The 14,562-nt window shown below is 41.1% G+C and overlaps 1 protein-coding gene across 1 annotated transcript; it reads left to right on the plus strand.

Moving 5' to 3' along the window:
- The first annotated feature begins 2,062 nt into the window (after nucleotides 1-2,062).
- On the plus strand, nucleotides 2,063-13,453 carry ppt2b (palmitoyl-protein thioesterase 2b). Its single transcript, XM_080863252.1, has 8 exons — nucleotides 2,063-2,469; nucleotides 3,865-4,018; nucleotides 6,101-6,196; nucleotides 6,678-6,785; nucleotides 6,916-6,999; nucleotides 7,129-7,213; nucleotides 7,534-7,588; nucleotides 10,501-13,453. Exons 1-8 carry the CDS (start codon nucleotides 2,278-2,280, stop codon nucleotides 10,642-10,644), a joined length of 918 nt encoding a protein of 305 aa, XP_080719378.1. The 5' UTR covers nucleotides 2,063-2,277; the 3' UTR covers nucleotides 10,645-13,453.
- Nucleotides 13,454-14,562: the final 1,109 nt, after the last annotated feature.

A 14,562-nucleotide genomic window follows, 5' to 3' on the forward strand; every position in this document is an offset into this window, starting at 1 on the left:
ATCACAGAATCGCAGTTTTTCACCCAATCTGATTTCTGCTCCAGTGCGCCCCCTCCAATGTTCAAATCTGGACACAATGAGATCTCAACTTTTCAAACCTCATCAGCAGAGCATCTGAGCTGCCTACTTTATGAAAGGTACATTAAATAACTATAGTGTATGCAACCCGTCATAGCAGACCACTACCTGATGAATAACAGGAAAAGCTGACCCTTCAGTCTAGGCTAAAGGGAGGTAGTTTGCTGACGTGGTTCTCCTTAGTGGTAAGGGTCACTGCAAATCAATACAACATTATCTGGAGTGATAAGTTTATCTCATTGTGATGTGAGTGTTTTCTACAAGGATGATGGTACTCCTGGCCAGTGTCAGGGGGGAAGGGGTCTGTGGCCGTATAATAGATGTTTGAAATTAAAATTAAAGTAGAAAGACCTGTCAAAGCTGCATGCCATAAGTGATCCTGCACAATTAATAAAGCTGCTCAGTGGGTGGCCTGTACAGGCTGCACAATTTTAAGGTAATGAAACCTGCTTTAAATCACAGAATTATATGCATATAAATGGTACGCTCAGAAATACAGATCAAAGTATAAAAGTGCAAAAAAATATTTGAGAATAATGGGAAACATGAAGTTGCAGAGGGGATACAGCAACCTTTTTGAACAGGCCTGGACTCATGAGGCTTTTCCATAACGCCAAAGCTTGGAGGTCACTGAATGGGTTGAAGAGTATGAAAATGATCTGAGTCACCAGCTCTTAATCCAGCTGAGCACTTTTTGAGGATTTGGACTGGCTTTGTGGAGAGGTGTATGAGAACTGGTCATCGTCCCTCCACACTGCATTAGAGTCTGTCAAGCAGCACTGAAGATGAAGCTGTATGTGTGGCCTAACATCCAGATTATTCCTCTTTGTTATCTATTTCTATTTATGCTTATGTTGTGACTGAGATTTATGTCAAAGTTCAAAGGTCAGACTGAATAAACATGCCTGTAAACTGCAGCTTGACTGACTGTCAGAGGAATGCAACAGTAAAATTGTAATTTCAGTTTACAACGGAGTATGCACCAAAGGAGCAAACACCATTGAAAGAGGGAACTGCTTACATCATATTATTATGGCTCTCATGAGCAGTAGTTTTATAGTTACATAAAGTGAAACATTTTCCCAGTTTTAGCTTCGTATTAACTACCAAAGTTCTTATTTGGTTCGGGTTTTTGAAACTTTGTAAGTTTCTGTAAAAATAAAACAAAAAAGTTGACAAAATGTATTAAACTTTTTTAGTGAAATGCTTATAAAACATTATTTAAAAAATAAAACTTATTTAAAACTTGTTTTCCCTGTCACTTTTTTTTTTTAATAATGTTACAATATTTATAAAGGCAGACGGTGTCTGAGATAGATAGCATGGCCTTCTGTCCACCAATCTAAGGGACAGCGCATGAACAACCCTTGAGCACCAGATCCATAGAGGCAGGGGTCAAGCTAAAGACTGATAAGGTGCCCTGGAGACTATCAAACATATAGTTGCAGAAGGTTAGACGCAATTGGACCCGTGTAAGTTGAGAGGCACAACCAGGTGGCTGGGGCAGCGTACAGGAACATCTGTCCATATACTGACTAGAATTCCCTGATGGGAAACACCACCAAGGTGGTTGAAAACAACAGGGCTGAGGTCCTGTGGGACCTTGAGTTCTAGGCGTACAAGCAGCTGCTGGCTAACTAACCTGATGGCTGACAAGGAGCAGAAGACCGTATTTGCATTTTATTATAACATTATTGGCAGCAACAAATAAATACACTGTGTTAAAAGCATTAAAATATTTGAGTTGCACAGCCCAGCATTAAATGAATTTGATCAAAATCAGAGAGACACTGTTAAAGCTGCACATTAAAGAGTAAACAAAGCTTGTTATGTTACATACTCGCGTCACGGTGTAACAGTCTAACTGTTTATGTTGTATCTGCGCGTGACCCTGTGGGGCAGCGCTCTGCTTCCCGCTGATTGGACGAGCGGAAGCAGGAAATGACGCCAGTAGCGGCCGCTTCACCTGTAATTTAAAACCGGAACAAACGAAAACAAAAAGCAGGGACCAGCTGTGGAGTGTTTCTGCTTTTCCTGGAGTGTTTTGAGCACTCTCACGGAGAAGCGCTGGCCGTGAAACAGCATCGTCTAAAGGAGCACAACTGGACCCAGAATAATGCCACATTAGCAAAAACCCAACAGTTTAATGCTTTTATTTTTTTACAACACCTTTTCTCGCCTTTATTACTTTAAGTTGTGATGGAGGGTTTCGGTTGTGCCAGCTTGAGGATGAGGAGGAGGAGAAGCAGCAGCGGGGCAGCCGGGCTGCTGTGGCCGCTGCTCGGTGCGTGTCTCTGGGCTTCGGTGGTCGGGTACAAGCCAGTGATCATCGTGCACGGTTTGTTCGACAGCTCAGGGGATTTTATAAACTTACAGCGGTTCATTAACGAGGTGAGTGTCGGGGCTAACGGAGAGGCTGATTCAGGGGATAGTTAAGGTGTATTTTACAGTAAATCCTGCAGGCCTTACAGGTTATATCACCACATGTTTATCAGCAAAACGTGGACCGTGCAATATGCATCTGCTGTTAACGAGCTTTATGGTAAGGGTAATACATTATTTAGTGATTTAATATGAAGTACTTTCTGCTTTGTTGATGTAGAAATAAAGCAGCAATCATACAATTAACGGGCTCATTATAGAGAAGTTATTGTGCTGTAATATAACACCGATCAGAGTTGTATTATTACTGTATTATTACTATCATTAAGTTACTTTCCAGAGCTGTGTTTGGTTTTCCTGTAATTTTTATTGCATATGTCTGGGGTAAGATTAAATATGTTAAAAACAGTCTCCTCAGGCTGGCTTTGCTCACAGATGGGGAGAAAATGACAAAGACTAAAGCGTTCTGCTTTATTTTAGCGACTTTTTGTAAGTGCATAATATCCTGTCAGTTACTTTACCAAATTGTATTTTTGTTTCTGTTAAATTTCTCATGCTTAGTTTTAATTATTGAGGTTTAGTTAACTGAAATAAACCTGTTCTGGACTGCGAGTGTAGAAGAAAAATAATGTTCTTTATAATAGATACACTAAAGCACCTTGAAGTCTCTCAGTACTCACAATGATAAAGTGATTAATTACTACTAATCTTCTACTACAACCTCCTCACACACACACACACACACACACACACACACACACACACACACACACACACACACACACACACACACACACACACACACACCTATAGAAACTGTCAAACTCTCACCAGATGATCTGGCTATGTATGCTTGTTTCTGCCTCAGAAAAAAAGTGTTATCTAGTTATCTCAAAATTTCAACTGATTTTCAAATAATTTTCTCAATTTTGAGTTATTTTCTGAGAAGTTTGAAGTTTAGATTTTGAGATAAAAATGATTTTTTTTGTTTTCTGTGTCAGGAACAAGCTTCCATACCTGGCTGATGTGACTTGTGTGTTGATATTTCTGGAGTTTCTGTGGACATGTCAGGAGAGGTTTAAGAGGTTAAAACCAACATTAGGTTCCTCTTTATTTATTTTTTCTGGAAACCACAGAAGAGACCTTTGTGGTTGGCTTAAAATACCAAAAGCGGATCTGAGGCCTTGTTTTTTCTGCTTTAGTTAATTTGCAGTTCAGTGATTCAGAAGCTTAAACATCCTCAAGGATAACTGACAGCACCGGCATCTGAAGTTACTGAGGGCACGTTGCTGATTCTTGTAGCTGTTCAATGCTATAATATGACAAATCGCTTAGACGCTGTGCTTCCTGTGAGTTTTTCCTGTTAAATGATGCGAAACCATCTCCTTCTTCCGTCTCCTGCAGTCTCATCCAGGGACGAACGTGACCGTCATCGACCTGTTTGACAGGGGCGCGAGCCTGGAGCCCATGTGGAAACAGGTGGAGGGATTCAAGGCAGCTATCTACCCAATAATGCAAAACGCAGCAGATGGGGTCCACTTTATCTGCTACTCTCAAGGTGAGCGAGTGCAAATTGCAGTTATGTGTCCATGGTTTCTCTGGCAATCTCGCTGAGGGAGATATCAGAGCGACACTATTAGCTGTGAAGGTTTATTTTCAGGAAGAGTGTTTAATGATCTGTTTGCTTTAGGATTTCTGCTTCAGTCAGCTGCTGGAAATTCCTACCACGCAACGCCATATTGTATTTCAATGTAAATTTTCCCCCCGAGGAACAAGTAATGCAAACAAGATTCTCTTCACTCAGCATGTTTCTGTGAAAAGAGAGCACACCAAAAAGAAAAAAACATGGACTTACTCTGTGTGCTTCTTGATAAAATAGTTTGTCTTTATGAGAAAAGCATTATCTTGATTGTGGAATGTTTACTTGTCACCGTCGCATGAGTGGCTCAGTGGTGTAGTGGTTTACACATTCGATCCTGGGAGGAGACGCGCATTTCTTTGGGATTGTGTAAGGAAAAGTGTCTCAAACATGTGGGCCTACCTGCTGTGACGAGCCAAAAGTAGCTTCTACACCTCGTTCGAGTATTTCAGAACTTGAGCATCTTTGTGAGAGGAAATGACAAAATGACACAAAGTCTTAGCGCCACACTGACTAATGTACTGCTAGCTCGAGTTTGAATTTCACTCTACAGTACAATGAGATGCATGTCAGGTTAACTGGTGAGTCAAAATAGCCCATAGGTGTGAATATGGGTGTGAATGGTTGTGCAACCTGCCCTGGGCGAGCCCCCTCCGTGTCTGAATAGGATAAGCCAATCCACGCTCATTAAAACTAATTGACGCTAGAAATAACACGCATAACCTGGTGGACTAACTGGGAAGACGGGTTCTCCAGACTTCAACCGAAACACATCCACCAAGACAATTGAGCCTAATCAGATGTTCACTGAGAAATCACAGACGATGGAAAAAACTCCTGGCTGGTGGCAAATGGAGGATCGGGATAGGAGATCAGATCTTTAAAGAATCTCTGGACACCAGACGGAGTTTCACTGGTAGAAGCTCTGTCTGGTTAACCACAATGTTAAGATTTGTGTCAGAAAAATGTGATTATTGGATTTTATTGGTGAGACGGGTTCTAAATCCAAACTGTGCAATGCGTTGAATATTTCAAATAAACCAGTTGTGAAAACAAAAACTGTGGACAGGAGTAAAACCTGATATCACACAAGATTTCACCCCAAGAACTGAAAAATCAAAAAGCTCAACTTCAAACTTTATTTATTAACTAAATTATTAATATTGATTTATTTTCAATTTTCACATTTCTACAGAGGAAAAGCTGCTCTTCATCAGACCAGTGAAGAGTTAATTTATTTCTGCCTGTGTTCAGACAGCAGCACCTTATTATTGCTTTGTGCTACTGCGATGCACCAAATATCCCTGTAAAACCATCTCCTCTTCTTTCTGAAACTGTTTAAATTTTGACTCTAGCACAAATGGTCACAACATTCAAGTTAGCTTAAATAAAGTCCTCAAAAGGAGCTTATGTAAACATATTTAAACTAAAATTCTAAATAAAGTACAGAACCTGATGCAAAAAGCTGACTGTAACACAATAGAGTGTCTCTATAAAGTAAAATGGCTCAATAAATTCAACAAAGTGAAATAAAACAGACTAAAAATAACTTACTGGATGCAGTGAAATGCACAATAAACGACAATAAAGGTGTTGTTAGAATTTAAAACGTCACAATGATACAAGGTTAAAACATGTGTTAATACGAGAGAACAGATGTTTCTCTGCTAAACAGATGTGTTGATTTGCAAAGAGATTTTGACTTCCTGATTTGAATTAGCCTGTCAAAAAAAATTGAGGTGGGTTGCTAACTCTCTTCAGGTTTGTTTGACGAATTAATGATCAAAAATGGAGTTTGCAATCAAAATAACTGGATATAAGACCTTTGAGCACTGGGAAATTGACATACGCACAGTCAGCTGACCAGTTATCTGTCTGTCACTGCTCTGTGAGGCACTTTTTTATCTAAGTGGGTTATATAACATTCAATGAGAAGGTTGGAAGGTGGACTTGCTCTCTGAAAAGCTACACAAACATGTGTCTTTATTGATGTTCTTACAGGCGGTCTGGTTTGCAGAGGGATCCTCTCCACTCTGTCTGACCACAACGTCCACTCCTTCATCTCCCTGTCCTCACCTCAAGCCGGGCAGTACGGAGGTGGGTCCAACATGGAGAGCTTAGTTCAGCAGCGTGTTTTAAATGCAATCAGTATTTCTCTGTTGAGAATCTACTAATACCCTGTTAGTGAACCAGTGTCAATATCTGACAGCTGTAAAATGAAAACTCTCATGATCTCACGATGAGAAGCTGCCTGATAATTATCAGCAAAATTGTAAATTAGGGAGTAAAAACCCAACAATGAGTTAGTAAGACTGATGTTGTTGGACCTGTTTTTATAAGTTATTGTTTTTTTTAAGAGAATTTTAGCTCAAAGCCTTACTGCTTCATATCACTCTTGCTGCTCTGGTGACAAGCCAGAGCTCGCAGCTATTTCCAGCATCAGTCAGCAGACTGACACAGTTAGCAGAAAGCTGTGAAGCAATGTGAAGAGAAAGACTGCAGAAATACTTTATCGTGCTGTGGACTGATTTATTCTCTGACTTGGTCATCATTCTCGCTCCTCTTTCTTTCCCCTCAGACACAGACTACTTAAAGTACCTCTTCCCTCAGTTTGTGAAGTCAAACCTCTACCACTTGTGTTACACCGCATTAGGTCAGATGATATCCATCTGCAACTATTGGAACGGTGAGACTCCAGGATTACTTTTTTCTCACAGATTTTGAAGTCGTCAAATTTCTTTTTTTTCCTGCCTTTTCGGACTTTAAAATCATAAACGAGCAGTTTGATATTGTGTTTGCTTTTCACCTGTCTGCAGACCCCCACCACAGAGACCTCTATGTCAACAGCAGTGATTATCTGGCTTTGCTCAACAGTGAGAGACCCAACCCAAATTCAACAGGTCAGAAAAAGAACAATCAACAACAACCCTTATCAAAAATTACTCAGTGTAACGAGTAATTACTTATATCAAAATGACTCAGATAAAGTGCACAGTAGCCATGAGGTGTGTTTTATTTGCCATCTGCAGAATGGAAGAAGAACTTCCTCAAAATCAAAAAGCTGGTACTGATTGGAGGACCGGACGATGGAGTCATCACGCCCTGGCAGTCGAGGTGACAGCATCCTCTGATTTTATTTCCCTGAAATCTCACACACATGGATATCTTTAAAAAGATTTTTGGACTTTGTGAAAGTTGCAACAAATGAATTTAGATCGAAATTTTACAAAAATAATATATTTAAACTCATTGTGGTGCTAAAATAATTAAAATAAGACTTTAGATCAAACAAGGCTGCATCATATTTTCTGCTTTAAAGGGATTTCAGTTTATTCTTTGTGGTCACAGCTGTCAATGACATCTTGCTTCGTGTAACTGTGGATGATCTGATGACTCTCATGTGATGCTAACACACTGCTTTCATGTCTTTACAGCCAGTTTGGATTTTATGACGACAACGAGACGGTTGTTGAAATGCAGCACCAAGATGTGAGTGAAAGTCAGAATACATTTTTTCATTTATTTCTATCTGTTTTTAGGTCATTTAATTCAATTCTAAATAAGTTATATAACACTAATTCACAATAACAGTCCTCTAAGGGCGCCCAACAATCAGACAATAAGCGAGCACTTGGCAACAGTGGGAAGGAAAAACTCCCTTTTAAGAGGAAGAAACTTTTGGTAAAATCAGGCTTAGGAACCGTGACCAGCTGGGATGAGAATCAGAATCAGAATCAGAATCAGAATCAGAATGGGTTTATTGCCAGATGTTGAGGTTTACAACATTAGGAAATTGCTGCGGTGCTTCAGTGCAGACAATAAGAATTAAAGTGCTATGTAGAAAGAAAGATATGTGCATGAGATATACATGAGATATATACATGAGAATAAGAATTATGAGTGCTACGTAGAAAGATATATACATGAGTGCAGGTGGTGATCAGTGCCAAACATATATACATGAGAATAAGAATTATGAGTGCTACGTAGAAAGATATATACATGAGTGCAGGTGGTGATCAGTGCCAGACATGAAATGATGCAGTGACACAGCGTAGGGTCATGTGTTAGTGGCGGGGACAGTCATGTGGTTATTGTTCATGTGTCCAACAGCAGAGGGGAAGAAACTGTTCTTGTGGCGAGAGGTTCTGGTGCGAATGGACCGGAGCCTCCTGCCTGAGGGGAGCAGGTCAAACAGACTGTGTCCAGGGTGAGAAGGGTCAGCTGAGATCCGGGCTGCACGCCGCAGTGTCCTGGAGGTGTACAGGTCCTGCAGAGATGGGAGTCTGCAGCCAATCACCTTCTCAGCAGAGCGCACAACACGCTGCAGTCTCTGTTTGTCCCTGATAGTGGCTCCAGCATACCACACGGTGATGGAGGAGGTGAGGATGGACTCGATGATTGCAGTGTAGAATTGCATCATCGTCCGTGTTGGCAGGTTGAATTTCTTCAGCTGCCTCAGGAAGTACATCCTCTGCTGGGCTTTCTTGATGACGGAGGTGATGGTGGGCTCCCACTTCAGGTCCTGGGTGATGGTGGTACCCAGGAAGCGGAATGAGTCCACAGAGGTGATGGGGGTGTCAGTCAGGATGATGGGGGGGAGTGGGGCTGTGTGCTTCCTGAAGTCCACAATAATCTCCACTGTCTTCTGGGCATTCAGCACCAGGTTGTTGTGGCTGCACCAGGACACCAGACGTTCAACCTCCCTCCTGTAGGCAGACTCGTCCCCGTCAGAGATGAGCCCAATGACGGTGGTGTCATCTGCGAACTTGATTAGCTTGACAGACTGGTGGGTGGAGGTGCAGCAGTTGGTGTACAGGGAGAAGAGCAGAGGAGAAAGAACACAGCCCTGAGGGGAGCCGGTGCTGATGGTCCGGGAGTCCGAGACATTCTTCCCCAGCCTCACGTGCTGCTTCCTGTCCGTCAGGAAGTCAGTGATCCACCGGCAGATGGGATCAGGCACATTCATCTGGGAAAGCTTGTCTCGGAGATGGTCTGGAAGGATGGTGTTGAAGGCAGAGCTGAAGTCCACAAACAGGATCCTGGCGTAGGTTCCTGGGGAGTCCAGATGCTGCAGGATGAAGTGTAGGGCCATGTTGATGGCGTCGTCTACAGACCTGTTGGCTCTATATGCAAACTGCAGGGGGTCCAGGAGGGGGGCCGTGAGGGTCTTGAGATGGGAGAGAACTAGGCGCTCAAATGACTTCATGACCACAGATGTCAGAGCCACGGGTCTGTAGTCATTTAGTCCAGTGATCCTAGGTTTCTTGGGGACAGGGATTATGGTAGAGGACTTGAAGCAGGCAGGCACATGACATGCCTGCAGTGAGGAGTTGAAGATGCCAGAAAACACTGGGGCCAGCTCGTTTGCACAGTGTCTGAGGGTGGCAGGAGACACACCGTCTGGGCCGGGAGCTTTCCGAGCATTCAGACTCCTAAACTGCTTCCTCACATCTGCTTCATGAATATGAAGAGTTGTGGTCGGAGGAGGTGGTGTGAAATCCTCTTTTGTGTGGGGTGAGGAGGGGGGTGTTGCAGGTGAACAGTTTGAAGGTGGTGATGGCTCTATGGAGGGGGGAGAGGTGGGGGAATGAGTGTCCAAAGTGCCTCTATTGTTGGGGTCGTTGGAGGTGTGAAGGCTGCCTGATGGCTCGTCAAAACGGCAGTAGAAGTCGTTAAGGGTGTTGGCTAAGAGCAAGTCATCAGTGGAGTGGGGGGTTTTAGGCTTGTAGTTTGTGATATTCCTAAAACCTTTCCACACAGAGGCCGAGTCATTCTCTGAGATCTGCTGCTGCATCTTCTCAGAGTGCTGATGTTTGGCAATGTCCACTTCCTTAGTGAACCTGTACTTGGCCTCTCTGTAGCAGTCCCTGTCTCCGCTTCTGAACGCCTTACTCTTTTCCAGCCACAGCTTTTTGAGTTTAGGAGTAAACCAGGGTTTGTCATTGTTATAACTCACCCTGGTGCGTGATGGCACAATGCTGTCCTCACAGAAGTGGATATAGGAGGTGACAGTGTCCGTAAACTCGTCCAAGCTGTTAGAAGACAGGAGAAAGACATACTGTGGCAGAGATCTAATGATGAATAAATATATAAATTATAAAAAGGAGAAACCATGATTCTTACCAGAATAAATCATGAGAAACTAAAATGTTTTTCAGTTTAACACAAAAACAAAACAAAACAAAAAAAGATCTTTGTTCTGATGTCTTTGACACGTTAATGGGTTTGTCATAAAGCAGAGCCATCTTTTATCTATGTCTCATTTATGGAGGTGCTCCTCCCAGAGCAAGGCATGTGCTTTGTTTCTAAAGAATAGAAAAATACATGCACAACCCCACCAAAAATCTGAGGCGGTAGATTTATTAATGACTCCCTTGTGCTGTGTTTTCTTTTTCCAGCTGTACTTGAGAGATGTTTTCGGGCTGAAGACGCTGGCGGCTCGCGGAGATCTGATCCTCTGCTCTGTTCCCGGCGTTCAGCACGTCTGGTGGCACTCCAACAAGACCGTGTTCCACACATGCATGGAGAAGTGGCTGGTGTAGCACAAAACCTCTTCACAGCACACACATGCAGACGGACACACAGAAAAACACACAAAAACGGTCGACCTCTACAGCCTCGGTTATAGTGTCTTCTGTAGGACATGAGCTGATATTTTGGGGGGATTACAGCTGTGAAAGATCATTTGGTGATGTCAGGATTTATTTTAAACCGTCTTTCATTTTCATCTTATTTAACATTTAAGGAGAAAGTTTAACATTAGGGGAAAAATTTTGTTACCTCTCTCTCTTTTATGTGTACAGTACATGTTAGGCTATACCAGAAGCAGGTTAGCTTAGCTTTGCACAAATAATGGAAATAAAGGGAAACATCTAGCCTGCTTGTGTGTGACAAGGACAAAACCAGCACTTTTAACTTCACTCACTAACTTGTTTATTTTATTTGTCTGAATAAAGTAAGTGTAAAATGACATTGGCAACTATTAGTGGCGACTACTAGTGGGCTAAGAAGGTACTGCAGGAAGGCTACAGTCATGATTGACAGATTGATAGATGGATACTTTGTTGATTTGTATTCAAATTTTGTTTTATAATAGCATAATAAAGAGTACAAAATAGTTCAGTCTGCAATAATTAAACAACATAGCTAAAGTAAAAGTGGTAAAAGTATCACAGGTGCCTACTGAGGACCTTATGCTGTGAGATTTCACACATAGACAGTGATTTAAAAAAAAACAAAAAACAGAATACAAAATAAAAATGAGGTTAAGGAGAGTAGAAAGTATCACACTGCAGATTGCTTTAATAAATAATATGTACTCTATAAATGTAAGAAACATTTGGAGGAATGGTTAATCTGCAGATATTTCCTGGAGTCCAGCTACCAACATAATGTTGCCAGCATTTTAAAACCCCAAAAATATCACCATCACAATTAGATTTTTGGGTGCATTAACAAAAAAACATTTAACATGTTATTCAGTGGGCTTAAGAGTGCTGGTAGGCAGATTTAATGCAATTCATTAATTCATTTTTAATGATAACACAGATCCAGGCTAGTGGCTTTCAGCTGCTATGTTGAGCTAACGCTCTCCATTTATTCCCACTGATGTCACCTTTGCGAACAACGTGAGTCCGGCCCTCACCGTCATACGTAGATGGTATGAAAGATGTACGTTTCTAAGGTTGTTATAACTAAAACTAAACTAAAAATTAAAACTACATATTAATAAAATAAAATGAACTAAAACGAATTAAAAAAAATAGAGGACATGATGATGGACGGACATGTTTACTGAGACTGTGGATGTCTACATAGATTGAAACTAATAAAAACTAACATTTTTAAACAATAAAACCTTCAGAACTGAATTAATTTATCCAACCCTGGAGATACGTCCATGTTTTATACTGTCTGCGGTGTAGTTTCGGCTTGTCGTGCACGTCTTGTTCTTGTTTGGGTGGGTTGTATCAGTACAGGGATCAGGGATTTCCATACATCTTTTCAAACTGCTTGAAAGGATGAGATTTTCTGGAGAAACCTTTACCATAATCTAACCTGTAGCATTATCTCGACCAAGGCTTGATTCATAAAGGGGAAAAAAAGCACATTTCCCAAAATGTTACACTTCTCCTTCACGTATTTATTTTAAAAAACCCACATTGTTGCTTTTGGAGAAATCCAGCACATCGCTGCCTGTTTGCTGATGGCTGTCAGAAGGGGTTTTAGCTGCTTTTCTGACTTTAAAGGAGCACTCCAACAATTTTTCATTGTACCATTGCAAGGGACAAGAGTGCAAGCAGTCATCGTAGCAGAGGATTAAGGATATGTTGAATTTTATTTACAAGTGTGAGTCCAGTTTGTTGTTACGTTCTTCCTGCCTGTTTCATGGCAAACCTCCAGTTTTAATGCGGGCTTTGAGGTAAGTGAGCTGTAGTTGTCCAGCTGAGCTCACCAGTGTTGCTGTATCAGCAAAGTTGGCGGCATGCCCCTTTTTATTTGAATAAAAATATTAGTTTATCACTTTAAAAGCATGCAGTGTATCAGACAGTGTGCGTCTGCTCCATCAAACATACCTCAAAGCCGCCACACAAACACGACAGTGCCTGAGCGACGTTAAGTCGTCTACATGTTGAGACTTACTGCCCCGCTCGTCTCGCGTTGAGTCATTTATATGTTTTTCATTCCCCCATCTTTAACCCCGGTGTCTAATTCAGAGTGAGCCTCCGATCTTATCATCAGTTTATTGTAACTATCATGCAGTGCTTTGGAGCTTTACTCCATCGCTTTTGTAGATGAAGCCTTAATTTTTCCCCCCTACATGCCTCAGTATTTCATGCCCATTACCAAAGTGCTACAACACACTGCCTTTAGTGACGGTGCTAAAAACAATGATAGGGAGGGGTGGCATTGGGCATAATAAGACTAGAGAGTGGCTGTGATATGTTAGTGTTTACTGGTCCACCGAACCTCCCATCACATTTAGATATCTCAGGCCTTTTAGCAACCTTCATGTTCCTTCTTTTCTGTTGTTTAAGGGATTCATTTGTAATACTTTTAATTTATACTTGTCGTTCTTATATTTCTCAAAAGGACAAAAAGCGGAGCGTGTATTTGAAAGATAAAACAGAAAAGAAACTTAATGGTTAAGGATGAATTGCACATTGTAAAGAGAAGGGATGTTGTTGAGATAGGGATGGTTTTATCTGTGTTCAAGCTACTATGTTAATGTTATTGCATCTGTTGTTCATGTATGCTCGTGCAAAGCCAGAGCTGTTTCTACCGTGTTTGTGTTATAAATGAACAGGTGTCAAATGCTGTCAGGTCTTCAATAAAAGACGGTTTTGAGCATTGTTTGTGTTTGTGCTTTGTCCTGTCAGTTAACAACACACATAAATAAAGCCAAAACTGGTCTTGTGAACCAGATGATTTTTTTCTGTACATTTTGCTTCCAAGGACCCAGACTTTATTGTAATTTTTTAAAGGCTCTTGAACAATAGTTCTCCAGGCTTTCTGAAGGACTTGCAGAGTTTTTCTTTGGACATCGGCTGCTTTTTGACTCATTTGCAATCCAGTCCTTGTACCTGATCATTTCCAGATGAATGTTTTTGTTTGTTTTTTGTTAAGCTGCTTAATCCTGACCTGTGAGTTATTCAAGCACAAAAATGCGCAAAATTTACTGGATGAACCACTGTTATTCTCGCACATAACAGATGAGTCAGTAAAAAAAAAACAATTTAGATTTCTTTTGGGTTCAAATTGTTATCTGTATGGAGGTCAGGGGAGAGGTACTGCAATGAGTGTTTAAAGCAAAGTGTAAAGCCAGTGGAGGCTCTGTCATGGTCTCGGGCTGCTTTTCAGACAGTGGTATTGGGAATCTTGTCAAAATTGATTGAATATGAATACAGAACAGTATGGTCAAATTTTGATTGTCCATCTGATTGTCAAGAGCTTCATTTTTCAGCATGTCAATGATCCCCAAAAAAACTGCCAGTGCATTAAAAGCATACTTGTTAAAAAAAAACAAAAAACAACAACAACACACACAGTGGAACATTATCAGTCATGGACTGGCCTCCCCAGAGTTTGGACCTCAACATTGAAACATTGTGGGATTCTCCTGACAGAAAACAAAGGCGTTGCTGCCTTTGTTTTCCAAAGAAGAGCCTTCAAAAAACCTGGAGAAATATTCCTGAAGACTACTTAAAGAAATGACAAGAAAGCTTGTCTAAAAGGGCTTCAGGCTGAGATGAAGAATAAAGGTGGTCATATCAAATACGGACTTTTCCAGTTTGTTAAGACTACAAAATGTATTTTTGCCTTACGTACACTCACTCACGCACACACACATACATACACATATATATATATATTTGCCATTTTACTGAGCAAAATACAAAATATAAATGTAGTGATCACTAGCTGAAGAATATTCTAGAGTACACGACTGAATCAATCAA

This window comes from Rhamphochromis sp. 'chilingali', assembly GCF_963969265.1.
Source record: "Rhamphochromis sp. 'chilingali' genome assembly, chromosome: 17".
Classification (NCBI taxonomy): Eukaryota; Metazoa; Chordata; class Actinopteri; order Cichliformes; family Cichlidae; genus Rhamphochromis; species Rhamphochromis sp. 'chilingali'.

Excerpts from the sequence above, each read along its gene's own strand:
- ppt2b (XM_080863252.1), top strand. The coding sequence starts at position 2,278 with ATGGAGGGTTTCGGTTGTGCCAGCTTGAGGATGAGGAGGAGGAGAAGC. Across the intron at positions 2,470-3,864 it reads TACAGCGGTTCATTAACGAG|TCTCATCCAGGGACGAACGT; the intron begins GTGAGTGTCGGG and ends CGTCTCCTGCAG. Across the intron at positions 7,214-7,533 it reads ATCACGCCCTGGCAGTCGAG|CCAGTTTGGATTTTATGACG; the intron begins GTGACAGCATCC and ends ATGTCTTTACAG.